General features: G+C 39.4%; 1 protein-coding gene across 3 annotated transcripts in view; it reads left to right on the top strand.

The window, feature by feature from the left end:
• The window catches only part of MLYCD (malonyl-CoA decarboxylase), a 38746-nt gene that overhangs the window by 2537 nt on the left and 11803 nt on the right, over positions 1-24406 (top strand). For all 3 annotated transcript variants that reach the window (XM_073308068.2, XM_073308066.2, XM_073308067.1), the window contains exons 2-4: positions 15653-15765; positions 18075-18231; positions 18949-19098. In XM_073308068.2, coding sequence (XP_073164169.1) covers positions 15653-15765; positions 18075-18231; positions 18949-19098 — 420 coding nt within the window. The remainder of the gene's footprint in view (positions 1-15652; positions 15766-18074; positions 18232-18948; positions 19099-24406) is intronic.

Genomic DNA, 24406 nt, shown 5'->3' with positions numbered 1-24406 from the left:
TGTTTCTGAGACTTGTGGATAGAGCCTTGCACGGGTGCAAAATTTATATCCACGGATGCAGATAATCCATAGATATAAAGTGGTTATCCGGGGAGTTGCAGGGCTCTACCAGGAACTGCAATGGCAAAACCGCAGGAGATACAGACCACTGGATGGAAGGGACTCCTGTCCGGGAGCATATGAGCTGCTTGCACACACTAGCGTGACCAGGGACAGCTGCTGGTGAACCTGGTGGGGGGTCGTACAGTCACTTCATAGGAACTGCCCAGGATGGGCGCTGGCTCTTGCGAGCGACTGCCTGACATGCTGCTGCTTTCGCTACTACATTTCCTGGTAGAGCCCTGCAGCTCACCAGATATCCACTTTATATCCATGGATATCCGCATCTGCAGATATAAATTTTGTATCTGTGTAGGGCTCTTCTTGTGAATACATGTCAGTGTATCCTCATCAACCAATCAGACTGCTCCCTTAGTTCATTCTTTTAAAGATTGTTTTAATGATTGAAATTTTAAAGATAGTGTGGTAACTGCTGGTTTTTGTTTACAGTTCTGCAACTCCTGTTTGCTCAATATGAAACTAATGAAACCTTTTTTCAGAGTAACAGCCGTGTTAGTCTGTCTTCGCAAAAAGAAAAGGAGTACTTGTGGCACCTTAGAGACTAACCAATTTATTTGAGGATGAGCTTTTGTGAGCTACAACTCACTTCATCGGATTAATGAATAAATTGGTTAGTCTCTAAGGTGCCACAAGTACTCCTTTTCTTTTTAATGAAACCTTCTGATGCATATTTCCTTCATTCCCTGCAGGATGGGTAAACTCCATCCTCTAGTGAATTTTATGCAGTCTTTATAAAAGCATTTTTTTCCTGCCGTTCATGGCTCTGCTTTTTCCAGTTGGGGCCTTATGTCCAAACAGCTGGCCCATTGATTAATGAAATCTTATTTCATGTGCCAGCATTGTAATTCTTATTTTTTCAATTGCTCCCCCCCAACCCCCCCCCACACCTTGGTTGATGATGTCTCTGATTAGTGATCTGATATAGCTGAACTCATTAAGTTAACAGGAGAACAGTGGATGTCTCGATGTGATTTGTTTGTTTGTTTTAAATGGGTGGGGCACATCCCTCCTATTTTTTCTAGGTTATTATTGGCAGCCTTTCTTCAGGAAAATTATTTTGGCGCCATTGTATTATGCATTGGTTCCTTCAGTTCAGTAGAGAGGATTCATACAATGGGGTTTCGTAACTCAGCCCATGATATCTCCGTTTAAAGCTGAAATTATCTTGACTTGATTTTGATCACAAATCTTGTTGAAAAAAACAGAGTTCTCTTGGAAATGTTTATTCTCAGTATTGGTTATGACACTGGGATGGTTCAGTAACCACTGATCCTAGTCCGGCAGATGATTAAAAAACAACTGTACTGCCCCCTATTGTCTTCCTCTGAGCTGAAGGAGGAGTGCTAGACTATAGAAAAGGGCACAGAACAGTCTTCTCAGAACTTATGGTAAGGCTGGTAGCTGGATTCTGCAATACTAGAACTAAATATGTGACCATTTCTCCATCAAAATCTTTACAGGTATTGTTTAAATGGAAGGATGGCAGACCATTTAGTGATTATTTCTCTACCACAGGTGCATTGCTATTGAATCATTACTGTAGTAGATGGTGAAATGGATGCAACATTTATCATTCTGTAGTTATACCTGAGTATTTATATCTTCAGTGTAATGGATAAATAGACTTAGTTGGTCCAGTTTTTAAACCAGCCTATTGATGGTAAAAACTTAAATAAGTGTTTGCATGAATTATACTGCTTTTTCCAATGTTGAGATAAAAATCGTTAGGATGCAGAGAGGTAAGTCTCCTTCTGTGTTCACCTCATTTGATTCAGTTCCATAATGACACAGTGCCCAGGTATTGTGTGCCTGGCTGTATCCCACTCTTAAATGTGGTTGGTAAATGGATGATGATAGGCGCCATGCGCTGATGTGACTGAACTCCTTCTTTTTATGCATAATTCAGTGGTGATCTTGATTTTTTTTTTTTTTGTAAGTGGCATAGCTGTCATGAGCCTTATCAAGGTAGGTTTAGTTCAAAAGACTATTTTATTTGTAGCAAACAAAATCTAAGAAACTGAGTAGAATAGTCCCAATTTTCAGTTCAGGAAGACCAAAGAATCTGAACATAAACATTGAACAAGGCATTGTATACACACTGAATAGAAAAAGGAGTACTTGTTGCACCTTAGAGACTAGCAGATTTATTTGAGCATAAGCTTTTGTGAGCTACAGTTCACTTCATCGGATGCATGTGCTCAAATAAATTTGTTAGTCTCTAAGGTGCCACAAGTATTCCTTTCTTTTTGCGAATACAGACCAACACGGCTGCTACTCTGAACACTGAATAGAGGGTAGTATAAAGAAAAGAACACCCTGCAAATACGGAGGAATTTGTATTCAGGGTTAGTATTCTAAGGTAAAACAGCAGAATCATGACTAACGGCCCAGAGAAAATGACTAGACTCTTCATAGACTAGTTGCTAAGAAACAGTAAATGACTTCCTGGTAGACTCATAGAAGATGATAGATACTTCTGACCCAGCTGCAGAACTGTTTAGACATACCTAGCAACAAAAGTTCAGATGTGGACTATGTTGGTGGTAACTATATAGTTCTTCCCCTGTGGGTATGCAAAAATGCTTTTTGGTGTTCTGAGTCTGCTGTCTGACAGGATGCGTACTCCCTTTTCCTTCAGCTAATGCAGCCATGGAAGGGCAACCCCACCTATATAGGTGGCCCCAAGGAAGTATTGTGTGCCTAAAATGGACTGCTATCTTTGCCTTAAACTCTTATATAAGACCTGCAGATCAGCGCAAAGTGCACTGCAAAATAAACAGTTTGCTGTTACTGATTTAGACCCAAGTGACTACTAGTATTGAGGGTCTGATTAAAAATAGCCATGAATGCCTATAACCTTTGTGCACTTTGAAATGTCTTTAGTAGGGCTGTTGATTAATCATAGTTAATTTTGAGTTTATTGCATGAGTTAATTGCCATTAAAAAACTGCAGTTTTAATCACATTGTTTAACAATAAACTACCGATTGAAAAATATTGAATATTTTTGGATGTTTTCTCTACATTTTTAAATATATTATTTCAGTTTGAACACAGACTACAAAGTGCACGCTACTAACTTTACATTTTTTGATTTATAATTTTTACAGTGGAAATATTTGTAATCAAAACAGTATTTTTCAGTTCACCTCATACAATAATGCAATCTCTTTATTGTGAAAGTGCAACTTACAAATGTGGAATTCTTTTTACATAGCTGCACTCAAAACCAAAACAATATAAATTTAGAGCCTACAAGTCCACTCAGTCCGACTTCTTATTCAGCCGATCGCTAAGACAAACACGTTTGTTTACATTTACGGGAGATAATGCTGCCGGCTTCTTATTTACAGTGTCACCTGAAAGTGAACAGGCATTTGCATGGCACTTTTGTAGCCAGCATTGCAAGGTGTTTACATGCCAGATATGCTGAACATGCATATACCCCTTCATGTTTTGGCTACCATTCCAGAGGACTTGCTTCCATGCTGATGATGCTCATTAGGGAAAAAAAAAAAAGCATTAATTAAATTTTGACTGAACTTCTTGGGGGAGAATAGTATAGAATAGTCTCCTGCTCTGTTTTACATGCATTATGCCATGTATTTCATATTATAGCAGTCTCAAATGATGACCCAGTACATGTTGTTTGTTTTAAGAACACTTTCACTGAAGATTTGACAAAACACAAAGGTACCAATGTGGGATTTCTAAAGATCGCTACAGCACTCAACTCAAGGTTTAAGAATCTGAAGTGCCATCCTGAAAGGGACGAGGTGTGGAGAATGCTTTCAGAAGTCTTAAAAGAGCAACTCTCCAATGCAGAAACTACAGAACCCAAACCATCAAAACAGAAAAAAATCAACCTTCTGTTGGTGTCATCTGACTCAGATGATGAAAGTGAACATGGGTCTGTCTGCACTGCTTTGGATTGTTATTGAGCAGAACCTGTCAGCACGGACACGTCCTCTGGAATGGTGGTTGAAGATGAAGGGGCATATGAATACACCAAGAAAATCTTTCCTGTGTAGACAAACCCTTAGAGGGAGTGAGGATTTGGTTAAGTCGTCCAGCAAGGAAGCCTTAGGAGCAGGTAGCCTTGATAGAAAGAGCTTTGGCTGACACGTTTTGGTATCCTTTGATTTGCCAGTAAAGCAAACCTCAGGAAAGGAGTAAATGTGGACTCCTTACAGTGTGCATAGACTGTTCAAAACAAGGTGGAAAAACCTCTTGCTTACAATGGAAAACAGTACCAAGTTACTTGCTTAATCTGCTGCAGTCTTTTCTTTGCATGACACTACAGTAGCATACATGAGGCAGAAAACTGCTGGAGATGGGCCTGGGAGCCTACTCTCAGTACAGGGGTCTTACCCCTGGCATTGAAGCTGGTAAGAGCTTTATAGCATGTTCCTACAACTTGTCCTCTGTCATGGGTGAGGCCAGAGTCCCCATAGCCAATAGAGGGATCTAGGAAACTACCATATTTATTAGAGCCTCCCTGACTAATTTACGCTGTGGGCTGTGTAGAATATGCCCCAGATATATAGCGCACAAATGTGACTTAAAGCCACCTATGCCCCCTTCTATTTCCTAGCCCCATTCCTGTGGTTAGCACAAATGGAAAAACAGAGAATCTGGGCAACTGTGGTGTAATTTGGAACAAATACGATCTTCCTTCAAGTACACTGATTTTCAGTAGATACAATTAAATAGTGTGTTTCATAAATATTTCTGTACCAGTAATGTGTAAACAGAAAGTTAATGGAAAATATATTAATTACTTAGAACAGTTTTCAGTAGAGGAAATTATATAAAAATTTCACCAAAGAGAGAGAAGAACAGTTTGGAGTTGTGCCCGTATACAGGAAACTTTAATATTTTGCTGTGTCCTGAATTTTTAAACAAGCTCCATCTTGTTAAACTGAGAGCTGAAGTTCAGATTTTGATAGCCAGAAGTTACTCTGACAGTTTTTTAATGATCTTTTTCTAAATCTATAAGTATCAGTGTTATCTATGGAATGGTTTCATTGGGAGTAGTTGAGGTTTGGGGGTTTTGTTTGAAATATGTAGAGTATAAGAGCTGTGTGGGGAGGCTTGCAAAATACCATATTGTGCTTGAGTTAAACTAGTACTCTTGGTCCCTAAGGTGTGTGTTTTTTTTTTTTTGTTTTTTGTTTTTTCTTGCAGTGTCGCATCTGGGGTTCACAGCCTGGGACAGTTGATTCGGGCTGCGGGGCTAAAAATAGCAGTGTAGACTTTAGGATCTCAGGCTGGAACAAGGGCTGTGAAACCCAGTGAGCAGGGAGGGTCTGGGAGCCCAAGCGCCAGCCTGAGCATATTCACTGCTATTTTTAGTTCTGCTGAGCCCTGCAGGTGCTCTGAGACTTGGTACGGTGGGTTTGACTTTGCAGTATAGACATAACTTTTATGAGATTAAACTCTTATTTTTCTTTTTGTGTGCACGCGCACGTGTCTTTTGTTTCATTTTTTACTGAGGAACTTTGGAGGGCTCTGATTATATTCAGAGCTTCCAATATGTGAAGTGTCCTTTTGTTCACCTTCCCTCCCATGTCACTCTATCCCTTTTCTATTGAAGATGAGACAGATGTAGTGGGGCAGTACACACCCCTACTCCTCAGCCTCCTCAGTAAAACCTGGTATTCATAAATACCAGTGAATAGTAAAGTCCTTTGTTTGTATTTAAACTACATTTAAATTAATGAAATGGCTAAACATCAGAAAACATTACGTAAGGTTCTGTTGTTGCAGTGCTTATCTTTTAAAGGCAGGCTGAAGAGTATAAACAAAAACACCACAAACTATGATGCGCTTACAACTTAACAGATCCTTTATCATTGATTTCCCCCCGCCCCTTATTCCTCTGCAACAAAAATAGAAAAAAACATTTTTCTTTTCATGACAAAGTAACTTGTTCAGTTATGAAAGTCTGGGTGCCAAATTTAATTTTCTGTATGTTTTCTTATTCCATTTATGCAACTTGCTTGAATAGCTGAATTCTCTTGCAGTTTGGGACCCTATGAGAGTTAATTCTATTTCCCCTTTATGGCCTCTCTCTCATTTTTTCACTTAGATACACACACACACTATGCCTATCTGCCTAATGACTGATAAAGGAACAGAATTGCCTATTAATTTTTTGTCACTTATTACATTACTTGCTGGTTGTATGGAAATGATATTTATTTGAAGTCTCATCTGTGGCCGATATTTAATAGAACCCTTAATAGCCTCTGCTCTAGAATCCCACACTCTGTAGACAATAGCATTCGTGGTTCTCTGGAAGTCTGTGTCCCTGCTTCCCACCAAATGGCAGGAATTCAGTAGTTCAGCTGTAGTGACTAGTGGGAGAGTGTGCTTCTCTAAGGAATGTGCTTAAGAACATAAATATGTGCTTTGAGATAAACTTCATGTACATAATTTCTGTTGTGTTGTGCATTTGTTTCTCAGTCATATTAGGTTTTTATTAACATAATGCTTATGAACATAATTTTGTACAGTCCTGCTAATTAGGGCATAGATCAGATGGAAATGCAGCCAAAAGAAAACTACCTGCTGTCATACATTGCTGGAAAATGACACCTGATATTAAATCTGAGAGAATTTCATCTAGGAAGGAAGGCCAACAAAGTCTGGCTGGCTTCAAATTTTTGACTCCTAGATGAAGATTCACATTTGACTTCTTTCTTCTCTATGTGGCGAAGGATATGTGACCTTTTTAGATCTACAGTAGGGCTTAGGTAGTATTGTAAAATATGTGCCTCAAAAAATCCCAAACAACTTTCCATTTCGGCACATATATGCCACTAAAGCCCTAATACTTTGGGGTGTGTGATGGGGGTTGAGACTCACCACCGCAGCACCTTCTGTTGGTACCTCCGGGAATTAGCTCAGTCCATGTGGAGCGCCCTTTGCCAATGGTGTCCCGTCAGTCTCTCACCCTCTGTTGGCATCTGGACCCGTGTTGTTCCTTTCTCACAGAGTCCTCTTCAGAACACTGCCCAACAGCAGTGCCCCCTAGTCCATGCTCACCCCCTTCTGGGGGGGGCATTTAATAGCAGTCTTTCCGCTTCAGTCCAGCCACAGTGGCCAACCACCCCTACTAAAGTCTAACCCCTTCTGTCAGGGGTCGTGTGCAGTCTGCTATGGCCACTTCTAATAGCTGGGTGTAATACAATGGGGAAGGGAGGGGAGGGAGACCCAGGCCCAGGGACCCTCTGGCAGCAGCCTCCCTGCCCTCCTTCGCTCCCCTTGTCCGCCTCTCCATCCTGGGTCACTTCCCCTTTGGCCCCTTTGCACCTTGTGGGCCCTTGTATCAGGGCCTGCAGCTTGACAGGTACCAGGCTAAAGTTCCGAATTGCCTTCTATGATGAGATAACTGGTTCTGTGGATGAAGGGAAAGCAGTGGACGTGTTATTCCTTGACTTTAGCAAAGCTTTTGACACGGTCTCCCACAGTATTCTTGTCAGCAAATTAAAAAAGTATGGGCTGGATGGATGCACTACAAGGTGGGTAGAAAGTTGGCTAGATTGTTGGGCTCAACGGGTAGTGATCAATGGCTCCATGTCTAGTTGGCAGCCGGTATCTAGCGGAGTGCCCCAAGGGTTGGTCTTGGGGCCGGTTTTGTTCAATATCTTCATTAATGATCTGGAGGATGGTGTGGATTGCACCCTCAGCAAGTTTGCGGATGACAGTAAACTGGGAGGAGTGGTAGATACGCTGGAGGGTAGGGATAAGATACAGAGGGACCTAGACAAATTGGAGGATTGGGCCAAAAGAAATCTGATGAGGTTCAACAAGGACAAGTGCAGAGTCCTACACTTAGGATGGAAGAATCCCATGCACCGCTATAGACTAGGGACCGAATGGCTAGGCAGCAGTTCTGCAGAGAAGGACCTAGGGGTGACAGTGGACGAGAAGCTGGATATGAGTCAACAGTATGCCGTTGTTGCCAAGAAGGCCAATGGCATTTTGGGATGTATAATTAGGGGCATTGCCAGCAGATCGAGGGACGTGATCGTTCCCCTCTATTCGACATTGGTGAGGCCTCATCTGGAGTACTGTGTCCAGTTTTGGGCCCCACACTACAAGAAGGATGTGGAAAAATTGGAAAGAGTCCAGCGGAGGGCAACAAAAATGATTAGGGGACTGGAACACATGAGTTATGAGGAGAGGCTGAGGGAACTGGGATTGTTTAGTCTACGGAAGAGAAGAATGAGGGGGGATTTGATAGCTGCTTTTAACTACCTGAAAGGTGGATCTAAAGAGGATGGATCTAGACTATTCTCCGTGATAGCAGATGACAGGACAAGGAGTAATGGTCTCAAGTTGCAGTGGGGAAGATTTAGGTTGGATATTAGGAAAAACTTTTTCATTAGGAGGGTGGTGAAACACTGGAATGCGTTACCTAGGGAGGTGGTGGAATCCCTTTCCTTAGAAGTTTTTAAGGTCAGGCTTGACAAAGCCCTGGCTGGGATGATTTAGTTGGGGATTGGCCCTGCTCTGGGCAGAGGGTTGGACTAGATGACCTCCAGAGGACCCTTCCAACTATGATATTCTATGATTCCCTTCTGCTCCCCTGAGCCTGCCTAGTGCTGAACTGTCCCAGGTGCTGGTCTCCTCACTCAGGAGGCAGACCTTCCCCTTGAAGATCTAGGAGAGACTGCCTGCTTCTCACCTGGGCAGCCTTTATATAGGGCCTAGCCTGGCCCTGATTGGCTGCCTCTTGCTCAGCCCTGATGGCTCTCTAACAGGCCTTCCGTGATTGGCTGCCGCCTTGTGCGGCTGCTCTGGCCTGCTGTACCCCGATCTGGCATGGGAGTGGGGCAGCTGCCCCATTACAGGGTGAAAGACTGCTTTGTTCTAGGGTCCTTGAACAGTCTCTACTGTGTCTGCTTTATCACTGGATCATGGCAGCCTGAGAAGTTTATGCATTGTCTAACATAGTAAAGGCTAAACTTGTGGGTGGGAAGAAAATGAGAGGGAGATTTTTGAATATGCAGATTTTTTTTATGTGAAGGAAAATGTGGCTAACTTGATTGAGTCTGCAAATGAGGTCTGGGAAAAAAGCGAAGATTTGGGAATTTACCTTGCAAACTCCATTACTGTGATCATTATCAACAACTTTGCTTTAGGAGTTTTTCTAGGAAGAACTAATTTAATTATAACTTTAGGTGGATTAGTGTAGATTGGTTGCAAGAAGAGTCTGGAATTGCAAAAGCAGAGTTTTACTAGCATGGTGTTTTAAGGGATAAAACATGGTTTTTGTGATAAAAGCTATCTTCATTTTGGATTGTTTATAGCAATTACCTTGGCCAACAGCGTTTTCCTTTGATGTATGCCTTTTAAAAACATTTCTACTTTTATCTTTGTTAGGACATTATAGGAAATGTTCACACACTTTCAGAAACTGTTTCAAGAAATGCTGGGGGGAGGAATAGCTCAGTGGTTTGAGCATTGGCCTGCTAAACCCAGGGTTGTGAGTTCAATCTTTGAGGGGGCCATTTAGGGATCTGGGGCAAAAATTGGGGATTGGTCCTGCTTAGGGGGTTGGACTAGTTGACGACCTGAGGTCCCTTCCAACCCTAACCTTCTATGATTCTATGAAATAGTTGTTTATAAAAATCTTCTAGAGAACTAGGGTGCAACGGAGAATTTTTTTTATCTGAGTGTTGTACGTAAGTTAAATAGACCAGTTAATTATCCTAAAAGTCTGTGGCTCAACTGTTCTTAATTGTAAAAAATGCCCTGTTTATGATAGTCTCTGTTCAGGCAGCTAGTAGTTTGATGCTTTTTAAATATGAGTACAGTGTAATATAAACTACTGTAAAAAAAAAAAAATTAGCCACAGAACATCACTGCAGGAGATCCATACTTTGGTTAAGGTTAAGAATTACCATTTCAGTCTGGAAAGTAATTCTGCATCTGCAGCAATCTTCTGTAACATAGATAGATGAAAGCAAATGAAGAAGATAAAATTCATTGCTTTTTGAAATTATTCAACAGTGCACTTCTGTGTGTATTGTTTACTGTGTGCGTATTCTGTGTGTATTAACCCCTTTGCTGAATTTTATATTCATATGCTGCTGCTTCACTCTTTCGTTCTCAAAAAAAATTTCACATTTACATGGGATTTAGGCAGATGACTTCTATTAACCTCTGCATGTGGTCACATCCTATTTAAAGGTTTAAATCTTCTATCCTGAGGTCTGGAGATCTAGTAATGGGATATGATGCATATTGTGGAAAAGTTTGCTATGGGGATTTTGAGCTACAGCAGCCTTAAAATTGTATTTCTTTTGGTTTAGTCTACAGAAAAGTGAAAAGAAAAGGAGTACTTATGGCACCTTAGAGACTAACCAATTTATTTGAGCATGAGCTTTCGTGAGCTACAGCTCACTTCATCGGATGCATACCGTGGAAACTGCAGCAGACTTTATATACACAACTCTGTATATAAAGTATATATATATGTGTATATATGTATATATATATATGTATATATACATAACTCTGTATATAAACTCTGTGTGTATATAAAGTCTGCTGCAGTTTCCACGGTATGCATCCGATGAAGTGAGCTGTAGCTCACGAAAGCTCATGCTCAAATAAATTGGTTAGTCTCTAAGGTGCCACAAGTACTCCTTTTCTTTTTGCGAATACAGACTAACACAGCTGTTACTCTGAAACCTGTCATTAGAGAAAAGTGATAAACTTTCAGGTTACGTTTTTAAGTTAACTATATTTTGTTTGCTGGTAAAAACTATTGCTGAAAACCAGGTTTAAGACTAAACGCAATGAAGGATCTATTGTATTTAGCTCAGTGTTCTCTTAGAACTGTTTTTTTGGAAGGGCTAAGTTATAGAAGTGAAATATGAAGTCCATAACTTACACTAAGTGAATTTTTTAGCAGGAAAAAGATCTCAGAAAAAAAGTGCTCACATTTCTTTGAAAAGTCTTTATTCTCCTTGTTGATGTTGAGCAGATTCTCTTTTAAGGATCACATACATTTTACCAGTCATAATAAATGCTGTTACATTATATAATGAATGATTGAAGTTACAAGGCTAGAATTAATAAAATGGTGCTCTTAGCATGCTATAAATTTGTCAATAGCTTTACATTATTTGCTAGCTCACTATTAACTAACAAAACTAAAGATAACTAGCTATGTTCATTTGTATATGGGGATACATTTCATTTTTTAGTTATTTTACTGGTATTGGCCCTAATGTTGCAAACAGTATAATTGCTTAGACCCACATTGAAATCAGCGGAGAAAGATAACAGGCCAAAATGTTTCCTCTGCAAAATCTTAAAAAAAAATAGCATTCATGGCTCCCAAAGGTAGAGTTTTTAAAATGTGACCCTCATTAGATTTTTTCCCCCGCCTCATCTTCAACAGTTGCTGTCCATCTCCTTTTCTCTGGCTGTTCCTCCAGTTTTTTTGTTTCCTTTTTCTTCCTTCCCCTTAACCTGTTGTTCCCAATTTTATTTTACTCTTGAGCATTTCAGCTTTTTCTCTGAAGCAAGATGTTCAGTCATGTCAGGCATGTCTTGTATTAAAGTGCTTTGTTAAATGGAAGATAAGGAATTAAAATCTGATGCTCCAGAAAAAACTTTTCTTCTGCCTGAGTATCTGGTGTAATGATAAGAACTGAAAGTAGAACACTTTACAAATTGTTATTGTACTACTAGCTAGATAGTTGTGCTTCCTGTGATTGGTCACAATTGAATCCACCTAAAACTCAAAAGAACAGGAGGACTTGTGGCACCTTAAAGACTAACCAATTTATTTGAGCATGAGCTTTTGTGAGCTACAGCTCAAAGCAAAAGGGAAAAATATGAGGCATATTCAAGCAAACAAAACCCCAAGGACCCATCTTCTATGTTCATAGGGGGGACAAAGGTCATGCTCAAATATTATTAAAACCAGAGTTTTAAACATTGTGCTAAAGTAATGTCTTTATGTTCTGAATTGCACATGCTCTGATTTACAGCAACGCAGAGTGTTGCTGCTTATTTTTCCTGGTGGTTCCAGTACAGCCACTTTGGGGTCTACCAGAGTAAAGACAAGTAAATATTTATTGAATCCACATGTCTAATGCTGTAGTTCTGTACCCTGTAAAACATTTAATAGTGTGGAGTAAGGTTTTTGAGCCATGTCTGTTCCTACTATTGGTAACTTTTCTATTGCTGCCCAAATGCATATATATCTAAATTGCAAACAATAAAAACAAAGATACCAGGGAAGAAAAGCATTACATGAGTTAGTGACTTGGATCTTTCAAATTGGATCATCTGAGGTGAAAGAGAATGATCAGGGGCAGTTGAACAGTTGAATTGCATGTGAACTACAAATAGTTTTGAAATTCTTCAAGTAGACCCCTGTGCGTTCCCGATAATGGGAGATGTGCTGGTGGTGTAGCAGGCTTTATGGAAACCTCTAAAATCTCCACCTGTTGGAGGACCCATGCACCCTCCCTTAGGGCCCCAAATGTTCTGCAGGCAAGGATATAAAAAGAGAGCCCCAAGAGCCTCGGTTTCATCAGACTGTGTGGTATTGCGCAGGCCAGGAACACTGGCTGAGTGTCGGATCTAGCTCTCTGGAAACAGTTTCCGAGTGCCTGCCTTTAGATAAATTAATTATTAGGTCATAGTTGGTAGATAGTAGTAGAAAATTTGGGGGCTATTAGGCGCAGACATGCTGGCAGTTGTTCTCAGATCTGTGATGGGAGATACTAAAGCTAAGAGACAGGAGTTCAAGAGATGTACTTTATGTTCAGTTTGTAATCCCCTCCCTGAACTGATCTATAAAATTGCTAGCCTCTCTTTCATATCACTTTCCAAGATCTGTTTTGCCCTGGTGCCCATATGAAACTTGCCAACAATTTATTGCTAGACTCAGAGGCCATCTTGCAGGTGACTGATGGGTAGTTAGGGAAAGCTAATATTATGGAATAAATTATGTAATAAAAATAAATTAATATTTATATAAAATGAGATTTGTCTCCTCAACCCACACCCTTCATAAGATGATTCCCATTTTAAAATGCAAGTAATTTGGGTCAGGAACCATGCCAATTACTGTGTTTAGAAAATGTTTTGCACAGTAAAGTCCCGATTAAAATCTCTTGACACAACCATAATATGCATATTTAATAACTAAATAATTAGACATTGGTAACATACACTGGGTGAGTATAAATATATAATCAAAATATAAAAAATGAGATGCAAATATCCTACACATGCCAGCTTTATTAACTGGTATTTCTAAAATTATTTTTTGAGTTTTAAGTAGTTTTGGGATCTTTTTGAAGGAGACTGTGGGGCAAATTCATCCATGGTGTAAGTCCCTTGAAGTAACTGGAGCTATACCAGAAATGAATTTGCTTCCATAATTGTGGCAATGAAACTTTGCATGGAATAGTCAATGTACATAATTATATCTGCCCCTCAACAATGTGCTCGTATGTGGTGCAATATATAGCTGTCTTAAATTTATCCTTCTTGAGATACAGGTCACTTGAATCCTGATTGTTCATTGGAAGTCTTTGCAGACCTTACGCAGCCAGGGAATGAGTACCTTTGTTGTTTGAATAAATCAAACCTACCCATTTATTTTTTTTCTTAATGAGATTTATTCTTTATGCGGCAGAATCTTCTCTTTTGATAATTTATTTTTATCATGTTCAGCTTCTAACAGGGGGAATACAGAGGGACGGTAATCCGTAGCACATTACAACTAAAGATCTTGAAACTTGGCATGCCAAGTTATTTGTGTTCTTTAATGCGTGTCATCGTGACATGAAGCTGGTGAGCACCTCTTGTATTTAAGTGATTTCTGATGATTAAGTATCTGTTTGCTAGTGATCTAGAAAATGGTGCGTGATGGTTCATTTTATATTCATTTTAAAAAAAAGTGTTACTTTAGGCACGATAGAGCAGCACTGGAGAATGAATGAAAAATTGGGGGGATTCTATGGAAACCTGGTTACTGACTACAATACAGAATACTCTGAAGGTCAGACAGAGTATGGCAATAAATTGGAACAAACTCAAGTGTTGCAACATCAGAGAGTTTTACTTTGTTTTCCTAGAGGTCAGTGTGCTGATATACTACAACATTTCAAGGATTGCTATCCCAACTAGTTTATCTGTGAACACCATTTCCCTACCATTTCTTCTGTACAGTATGTAGAACTCAGTGTAAAATTTACATTTCTTTGAGGGGCATCTGTCTAAAGCAGAAGCATGCATATGTGAGTTGTGCTAACTGCCAGTGTAGAGAAGTGGGTTGCCAAGGTTTACAAGCAGACTCAGCTAAGCTTTTTTCACCTGACCTAGTAATCTTGGTTCTGGAGGTAACAATACAGAAAAGGTCCTTCCTGCGTTGTCAGTGCTATAGGTAGCCCTGGAATAGATAATACTTACCCACTTTATTCTTTGTGCATCCAGCAGTGAAGAGGTGGTTAAAACAGTTCCAAAAACAGTAGTGAACAAAGAGTAATATAGAAGTGACATTACGCAAAGTAAAACTATTTCCCCATGTTTATTCCCCCTCCCCTCCTAGCGCGCCCTCCCCCCCCCCCCCCCCCCCGGTTCCTCTCACGTTCTTGTCAACTGCTGGAAATGGCCTAACTTGATTATCGCTACAAAAAGTCCCCCCCATTTCCCCCCCGCTCTCCTGTTGGTAATAGCTCACCTTACCTGATCAGTCTTGTTACAGTGTGTATGGTAACACCCATTGTTTTATGTTCTTTGTGTATATAAAATCTCCCCACTGTATTTTCCACTGCATGCATCCGATGAAGTGAGCTATAGCTTACGCTCAAATAATTTTGTTAGTCTCTTAGGTGCCACAAGTACTCCTTTTTTTTTTTTTTTTTTTTTTTTTTTTTAGAAGTGACTTAAAAATTCTTCAGTGATTTTCTTGCTTCTTAGAATATCTTACCACTTGTCCACCAGGTTTAAAAAGAGTATGTATGAATGCTGACCGTAATACTGATGTAATGATGTTAACTTCCTAATATGTGAGCTGCTTAGTATTCAGCAGAGATCAAGACAGAATATTACATGAGACATTCAATCTGAAAGCCTTCTCCTTGATTTGTTTTTGGCATCCAAATTGATGCATCTGAGCAAACACATGATTTGAGATTCAGTTCTTGTCAGTGTTAGAGACCACTCAGATGCTGTTCTGGTGTGTCCTTTTCAACTTAACTGTTTTGGGTTCTAATCTTCAGTGCACTGTGGAGAATGTCTGCATAGTATCTTGTAAACATTTTCATCATTTTAGACCTAGATGAAAAGGATTTCTATTTATTCAAGCTTCAGATGATTTGCAATCAGCTTTCTCAAATGGACCCAAGAACTTGCTTAAAATTTTCAGTGTGGTAATGGTAAAAAATAAACAAAAAATCATTAATGAAATAGATGGCCTTGTCCCAGATTGTTATCTTGCACCCAGTTTATTCAAAGTAATGAGTCAGTTTTTCTCTTCCTGTTTCCAGGAAATGAATGGCATGCTAAAGAGCATGCTTTCAGAATGGTTTTCTACCGGATTCCTAAACCTGGAACGAGTCACCTGGCAGTCACCTTGTGAAGTGCTTCAAAAGATTAGTGAGTAAGTGCCAAGAATTTCCAATGTTTTCAGTGTTTGTTGAAGTAGTTTGAACAACGCATTGGCTCTTCTGCAGACACTTGTGCAGGTCCCAACTCAAGAAATTGCATTCCTATGCTCTACTGCAAAGTACGATTAAAGAATTGCAACCTTACACATACTGTTTAGCACATACTTTGATTTTAACAGAATTATGTAGATCATAAACAATATCCTTGGGGCGTGAGATGATTCATTCTTATGGTCTTATTCAACATAAATTAGAGCTGCAGGCTCTGGGAGAGTATGCTTAGAGCCAAGAAGAATCTTTCTTGTGATGGCCATAAAAGACACACAAGTCTATTTTGCTGCTGGTGAACTCTACATAGTAAGAAGTCAGTATAGTGTACCAAGACGATACATCTAATCAAATATTATTGTAATTCTTCAGCAGTCATGTACAGTATGCAGAACTCAGTGTAAAATTTACAGTTAAAGCTTTGTTATCCAGCATGTTCAGGGAATGGGTAAGTCAAAAATTCCAGTTAACTCACAGGGAGGAAGTTTGGATGCAGGAGGAAGCTGGAGGTTGAGAGGCAGGAGTGGGTGGAGGTGGGAGGAGGCTCGGGGCAGAGGGTTGTGGTTTGAGCTGCCGGATCCGGGCAGTGCTCCCCTCAGGCAGCTCCTCGCAAGCGGTGACCTGTCCAGAGGGGCGCAGCCAGGCAGCTCTGCACGCAGCCTTCGCCTGCAGGCACTGCCCCTGCAGCTCCCATTGGCGCGGTCCCCGGCCACTGGGAGCTGCGGAGCCAGTGCTCGGGGTGAAGTGGGGGCAGTGCACGGAGCCCCCTGCCTGTACCTCTGTCTAGGAGCATTGACTGTGGTCAATGGGAGCTGCGGGGGCGGTGCCTGTGGGCAGAGGCAGCACGCGAAGCTGACTGGCTGCGCCCCTCCGGACACGTCGCTGCTTGTGGGGAGTTGCCCAAGGTGAGTGCCGCTCGGATCCGGCAGCCCGCACTACAGTCCCCTGCCCCGGATCCGGCACCCCAAAACTCCTCCCAGATCCCAACCCCCTGCCCTGAGCCCCTTCCCCCATCCAAACTCCTTCCCAGACCCTGTACCCCCTCCTGAAATGCTGGTTTATAGAGCTTTCTGGTTTGTAAAGTGCCGGATAACACAGCTTTTCTTGTAAATTGAGGTCAAGTTTATACAAGTGCCTTGACAATCAACAATATTTATTTGTATCTTCCTGTCTTGTATTCAGAATTGCATTGATTCCATTGGAAATGTATGAATCAAAGTTTTATTGTGCTGAATTTTTTTTGCCATACTTTGAACTCTAAGAAAAGCTTTAGGAAAACAACATCTCTAAAGAAAGAGTTGTGAGGGCAGGCAACTTCATCTGTTCTTTGTAACACAAAGAAAGTAAAATGGTGATACAAGCTAGGTCTGCAAAACAAAAATAAGTGATAGAAATCCAAGTCTTCCAAACTAGAGACTGGAGCATAAGAATTTTAAGACTAAAGTTTGTTCAATGAGTATTTAAAAAGATGACTGAGGGAATTTGTGTTCTACAGAAACTTCTTAATAAAAGTTATTTAGTTTAATTCTATATGTGATTAATCTGTGGATATTGATAAATTAAAGGATTTGAATAGAGTACTAAAACTGGTTGAGGAGAGACTTCACGTTCTTGTTTCAGTGTTTTACATGAACCCTTTTGAAATATTAATTTATAAAACCTTTCACTAATATCTAGATTCCTTTTTATAAAAAATGACACTATTCTGTGTGCATGCAACAAAAGTATTAGCAATAGGATGGGATGAGGAGGTTGGATTTTTAAATTGTATTTGAAAATAGCATTCCATCAGGATAGACGGTAATACTGTGAGGAACCATTTTGCGCTTAATGTGTAGTGCTTTTCATCCAAAGCTTTCAAAGTTCTTTACAAGGGCAATCAAATATTTTCTCTATTGTACTGTTGGGGAAACTGATGTCTGAGGGGATGTGATATACCCAAGGTCATTCAGTGAATCAGTGGCATAGTGATCTAATCTGATCTCCTATGTAAAATACAAACTGCAAGCTGGAATTTATGTTCCAGAGAAGGCTGTAGACAGACAGAGAGTGTGTGGTAAGTGAGATATATTTTACAAAATCTATTATGTTACAGTTAGAGGGTGAATTTCATTTATAGCCTGATCCTGCCCTATTGATGTCAATAAGAGCTTTGCTATTGACATTAATGGGAGCAGCATTGGGTTGATACAGTGGGTTGAGTGAAGTCTGTCTTTTTAGATGAAAATCTTAATTTTTTTAACCTCCTATTCAGTTCTGAAGCAGTGCATCCTGTCAGAAACTGGATTGATATGAAGCGTCGAGTTGGGTCATATAGAAGGTGCTACTTTTTTGCCCACTGTGCAATCCCTGGGGAACCATTGATAGTCTTGCATGTAGCACTAACCAATGAAATCTCCAGCAGCATCCAGGTACAGTCAGCATATTCTATACCTACTCCAATGTTTAAATTGCTAAATAGGCTTGTTTAAAAAAGGTTGGTTCAGAATGGATCAGAAGTCTGTGTTAAACTCTCATTTTGAAAATCCAAGTTAAGTTCTTGGTGCTACTAATGGCACTTCTTATTTTTTCAAGAATAACTCAGTGAGTTAATGATTTAGGTGATGTATGTGAATTGTAATACAGTCTTTAGAATAAGTGGCAGGAATCTTTGTTCACTGAAGAAAGGTCTATTTTGGTGGTTGTGTTAATGATACCTGCCAGTAATGGGTGGTTGGTCTCCCCCCCCCCCCCCTCCATAGTAATGGTTAGAGAGCTAGCTTTCAAAGTACAGTGAAAGCTGTGTTGTCTGGCACTTCACCAACCGGCAAGCTCTATAAACCGGCTATAAATGTCTGGTCTTCGTTGAAAGTCTGGTTGGCGCAGGCTCTCTACCTGGCTCCGGGTGGCTCCCTGGAAGTGGCAACATGTCCCTGCTGCTCTAGGCACAGGAATGGCCATGGGGGATTTGGAGTGCGGGATGTAGTGATTGGAATATCTTTTATACTGTGCTAGAGTTTGACTTTGTCTCAATAGATTGAATACAGTAAGAGAATGGAAAAAACTGTCAACGTTTTTAATAAATTAAAAAGTAGTAAAATGAAATAAGTCTTGTGGTGATGGTGACTCTTACTAATTTTTTTTCACAGGCCATAGTGAAAGAGGTTCCCCCTCTAGAAACAGAAGATATGAACAAAATTACTACAGCCATTTTCTATTCAATCAGTTTGACGCAGCAGGGACTTCAGGGTGTAGAACTGGGGACTCACCTCATCAAACGAGTTGTTAAAGAATTACAGGTAGGTGTGGTAAATTACACTTCGGGGTATTATTCTGCCAGAGTCCTTTTTTTCGGTAGTCACTGTGCCTCATTGCTCAAGATGTAGAGCTGCCATGGATTCCCATTAAGCCTTTGACCTTCCGAGGGCTGAAAAATCTTTTTCCCATCTGTATTTAGTAAATCGGCACTAAACCTTAATATTGACTTTTTGATTTTCTGTTTTTTAAAAAATATGGGACTTGTTTGGTAGCTTTCTTTAGCAAAATACCTCTTAGCTGACCTAGTTAGAAGGGATTTTTCTTATCTGAATGCAGATTTTTTTCTCAGTGCATTATAGTATGTTTTGTCATTGATATTATATATATAGAGAGAGAGACACACACACACCTCTTCTTTGTTTTTGGAAACTAATAAGTTAGATGTTTGAGGCTCAGATTTTAAAAATAATGAGGTTAGAAAGGCTTAGGAGCTGATATAGAAGGTGTAATATAAGACCTCTTGTGGTCCAAGTTCAGGGTACAACTCCTTTTCCTCCTCTTCTTCCTAAAAATGTCTTTTATTTACTGATTGTTTTAAACTGTTGAAGTTGAACTCTTAGTACAGATAATTTAACTTCTACATTGGTGCAGAATGTAGTATTTTGGTATAGTACAGAGAACTGTGGAATGGAATATTGCAGATAAGTCTAGGTCCATATTAAAGTAATTGCAACTATTTATCTATCATTGGCAATTTCTTTGCATTGTTACTAACATTTCACTGCAAGGTGAACAACTAACTGATCAACATGTCTCCTATTCTAATTAGAGCTGATCAAAAAATGGAGTGAGTGTGAGTATGTGAGTGTGTGTGTGTGTGTGCGCAGAAATCTTCCCTTTTTAAAATTTCCCAACCACCTCTAATTATAATAAGAGAATAGCACTCTGTTGTGCACCCAAATAATTGATGTGGAGTATGGATTGTATAAGAATTTAGAAATAGTATGTGAAAACACTACTGCATTTGGGCTATCAGTTGCGTTGTAATTGTAAATAAAATGTCTGTGTGTGTCTGCTATTTTACCTATTGTAACAAACACATCCACCATTCTAGACTCTTGGAGAAGAGTTTATTTTTCTTGTAGCTGTTAGGAATAACTGTTGGAGGATCTGTTCTTCCAATTAAGCTGAATTAACATTTTCAGTTTAGTGAGATAGGGTATTGGAGCATATACACACAGATACATAAGTCCTGACATAAATTGGGGCTATCAGAAATGCATATATTCTGACTGTCCTGTTTTAATCAGAAACATATACATCATGAAGTAGTTGAACTTCAATGTGTCAGTTAGTTTTGTAAAGAATTTAAAGAAAAGAATAATGCATTAATCCTTAGTATTGCACTAAACAATTGCTTTGAACTATAAGCAAGGTAGATAAAATATAGTGAAAGCATTAATAGTATAAGAAATGTTTAGTATGAAACAATACTCTTACTGAGAGAGGCATTAGAAAATCCTGACTTCTCATTTTATTAAGTTAATATTTAAGCAATCTTGACATGGGCTCAGGCACTTATGTTCCCAGGGATTGCCCAGAATCTGTTGTTGTGAGTTCTGGAAAAATTTGGTTTTCTGTTACAGGATTAACTTCTGTATGAGCTTGGTGTTAGGTCAGACACTTAGGTTGTCAACTTCTTAAAAAGTAACATTTTAGTCAACAAAATAAAATATTAAAAATGCAGTCACGTTTGCTTTTTCCAAGATGGTACTGAAAAGTCAGTGCAAATCTATCAATTTAAATGTAGGGCCCTATCTTACTCGCACTTGTTGAAAACAGAAGTAGGCTGTTTAATGCCTGAGAGAGGCAAATAGGCCTCTTTTTCACTGTAATGATCTTTTTGTAGATGTAGAGACTAAAGAACTTAATCACAAGAGTATCTGGAAAAGATGGGGAGTGAAATTTACATACAGTGTTATAACCGAGTCATGCAAAGTGGTGTTCTCGCTTGATTTTAATGACAGCTGAAGATTCTCAGCAACTTTGAGAATTAGACCCTACAAAGTTAGAAATCCTTTAGTGTCCTAAATTGGGATTCATAGTGTTGTTACATAGTGAAATTCAAAATCCAAGCATTCTGGGCATTAAACATTTTAATTTTGGCTTTAGACAGGCATTTAGGAAGTTGTCTCATTAAAAGTTTAGCTTGCTCATGTTAAGTGCCAAACTAAATTACTGTGTTTTGCTCTACTTGCTGGGTGTCATTCCCATAGATAGTTAGGCAGTAATATTATTCTCATGCCTTGATTTTAAAAAATAATCCTTGGGGAGAATAAACAAAGAGAGTATAATGACAATATGAGAAAATATGTACTATTATTTGTTTGTTTACACTCCACTATATTTGATTAATTCCAAATCACTTAATTTCAAGCCTTTTGACTCATTAAAGTAAAGAATATATAGGTCCTTATCCAATAATGTTGGAAAAACAAAAATGATCAATCCACTTGTCCGTTCTCTTTTCTGTGGTGCCAAAAGTGCATTCATACCAGTCATGGTTTCCTTCTTCTCTCAGCTGCAGAAACAAAATATACTAGCTTCCTAAAGGAAATTAAAGCTGCAGGTGAAGGAATAATAAATATTTAAAATGTCATAGTAATGACATTTCTAGGTGCATATTGTCTTTGCTGGGATGAATACACGCTTTAAATCAATAAACTAGCAACTTAATGATCACAGTTTACTAGCGATTATATTTTATGAATGTTTCTCTCATATAGCACACTATATCCTGAAAAGATTTAATTTTCAGTATGAAATATGGTAATTTGCCACAGGGATGGGGGGAAGGGAGAGAAAGGGGCTTACTCAGCAGGATACCAGTAGCATTTATATTAAAAAAATAATTTTTTTTGAATCATAGCAATCAAAATAAGGTGGTATCATAAATCCGGTTTTTGTTCTGAAACTCGGTCTGAATGAATGGCACCCCACTAATCAGTCTGTGATTTCTAACCAACTTCAAACAGGCTAATTCCAACCAGTTCTTGTAAATTAAGATCACTTGTTTTTAAACAGATGTATTGCGTCTCCAGTCTTACAAAATCAGAGGCTCAGCCTGTTACATTGGCTATATTCAATGAAAATAATGGAGGGGACTCAGGACAAGAAAAAGCTTTTGATTACTGAATTTTCAGCAACATTTCTTGTTTAAGATCAAAGCATAGCTTCGTTTACTTTAGTGGATAAAGATATGCTGACAACATAAACACCCAGGTGCACAAAGGATCAGTATGTCTACTGAAAGGATAAGAAAAAATATAACATTTCAGAAAATCTTTCTGTAAGCATATAGACATTATTTAATTGAACATCGTTGTTTCAGCTTCAGAACATTTTTGGTAAGAAAAACTCCTTTGTGTGCGGTAGGATTTTTTTATGTCAACCGCATGTCAGCTAGGACTGCTGAAGACCCCTTGCATGTAGATACCTAACAAAGACCCTGATTTTCCTAATTTAACTCTGCAAGATATTGAGGGGAAGGATGATGTTTAATCAAAGGCCCTTTAAGCAGCGTTAATAAGAGACAAACTGTTGCTAACATGTCTGCATAACTAATAGGTGGAGAAGGGCGCAGCGCTGGAATTTGTGGAACTTGACAGCATTTAAAATGAAGGGCTACGCTCTCATTTTATTTTACTTTTTGTATGATGAGTTCTGTGGCCCCTCTTCTCCACTCACATCATTTCTCCCCTTTCTGTTATGTGATTTGGGTAGGTTGGTGGCAAGAAGGAGATGGGGCATAGAAGGTTATTAGAGCCAGTGTTGTTTGTCTCTGAGAAGAGGTATCTCTCTTAGGTTCTCTGCTGTCCTTCCTTTGTCTTGTAATGTCTCTTACTCTCTTCCTTCTCCCTCTTTCTGGCTGTTTCTTCTTCCTTCTGCCTCTTGCCACTTGTTCCTTCCTTCCATTGCTCACAGTTTTTTCTCATACCTTTCTACCTGTTGTCCTTGTTAAACTCCACCTTGCCATACTTCCCACACGTGCTCCCCAGCAGCGCTCTTCTCCATTATTAGTGATTGTGGTGCCTATAAACTACAAGAATTTATGGCCCCATGCTGCCTGGGAGGATGCAATTTGTGTCCAATTGGATTGGGATTATATGATCGGGCACAATCCTGCCTAATTAAATGTACGTGGGCCAGGATTGAGAGCTGTGTCAAAATTTAGTACGTTGAGACTGTGTGAGCCACTCTTATTGCTGTAATAATTTAGCATAACGTTAACATTGCTTCTGCATTCTTAGGGGAGAAATTGACATGTTTTAGTATTTAGTATTTGTTTTAGGTACTCCAGTGTGATATCTAACCTTTATGAATCTGTAGTTTTGTTGGGAAGTGGTTGAGGTTTATATATGAAGGGGGAAACAGACTTCTCCTGTAGGTGTGGAAAATTGATGGCTTGCCTGCAAGGTTTTGAAATGCTGGCTTGATGCTGGCATAATTTAATGTCAGGATAAGTCTTATGTTATATCTTTGGAAGTGATTTTTGTGTAAATTGTGATAATTAGCCACTTGGCTCTCAGTTAAAGCAGGTATGGAAATTACCCTTTTCAGTGCTGATTACAGGCGGTTGTGTTGACACCAAATAAGTAGCAAAGTATACTTAGTTTAACATGAGAGACTTAGTTTTTTAATGAGAGAATGTTATTTCTTGAAACTCTGAAATATCAAATATAGCACTGTTTACAGTCTTTGTACAGCCACCTGGAAATGGGTTAGATTTTGGACAAAGATTCTTAGATTGTTAAATGGGATTATTTATTTATTTTATGTGAGGGGAGAACTGATTTTTTTTTTTTTTTCCACGTGGAGAACTTCCTGTCTCAAATTCTGCAACACCAGACAGGCTCTGTTTTGAACCACCATTAGATATTTTACATCCTTTAAATACTATACACAATCCTGTAAATGAAAAACAGTTAATGTGATTACATGATTACCCTCTCAGTAATTTCAGTCTCTGACTGAACCAGGGGCAGGTGACTTCAGCCAAATTGACTTAGACAATTTGAAGGGGAAGAGCCCTTTCTTCCTCTTTCCGTCTTAAGTTCTTATACTGTGTTTATCATTATGTTGTCTAAGTGATACTACTCCGTGATTCTTTGGTGAACTTGAATACGTGTTTAAGGTTTACCTTGCTCATGACCTCAGTATGACTCCCACAACAGTAGGTTTTATTCCCCTCCTCCCCCCAAACTGAGCTACATGCACCAGTTGAGAGGAATCTAATGCATTACAGCCTGAAAGCACTTGTCTTATGGAACCTCTTCTGCAGAGCTGTGG

Source organism: Lepidochelys kempii, chromosome 12 (assembly GCF_965140285.1).
Source record: "Lepidochelys kempii isolate rLepKem1 chromosome 12, rLepKem1.hap1, whole genome shotgun sequence".
NCBI classification, from domain to species: Eukaryota; Metazoa; Chordata; order Testudines; family Cheloniidae; genus Lepidochelys; species Lepidochelys kempii.
This window is presented reverse-complemented; position numbering and strand designations above follow the sequence as displayed.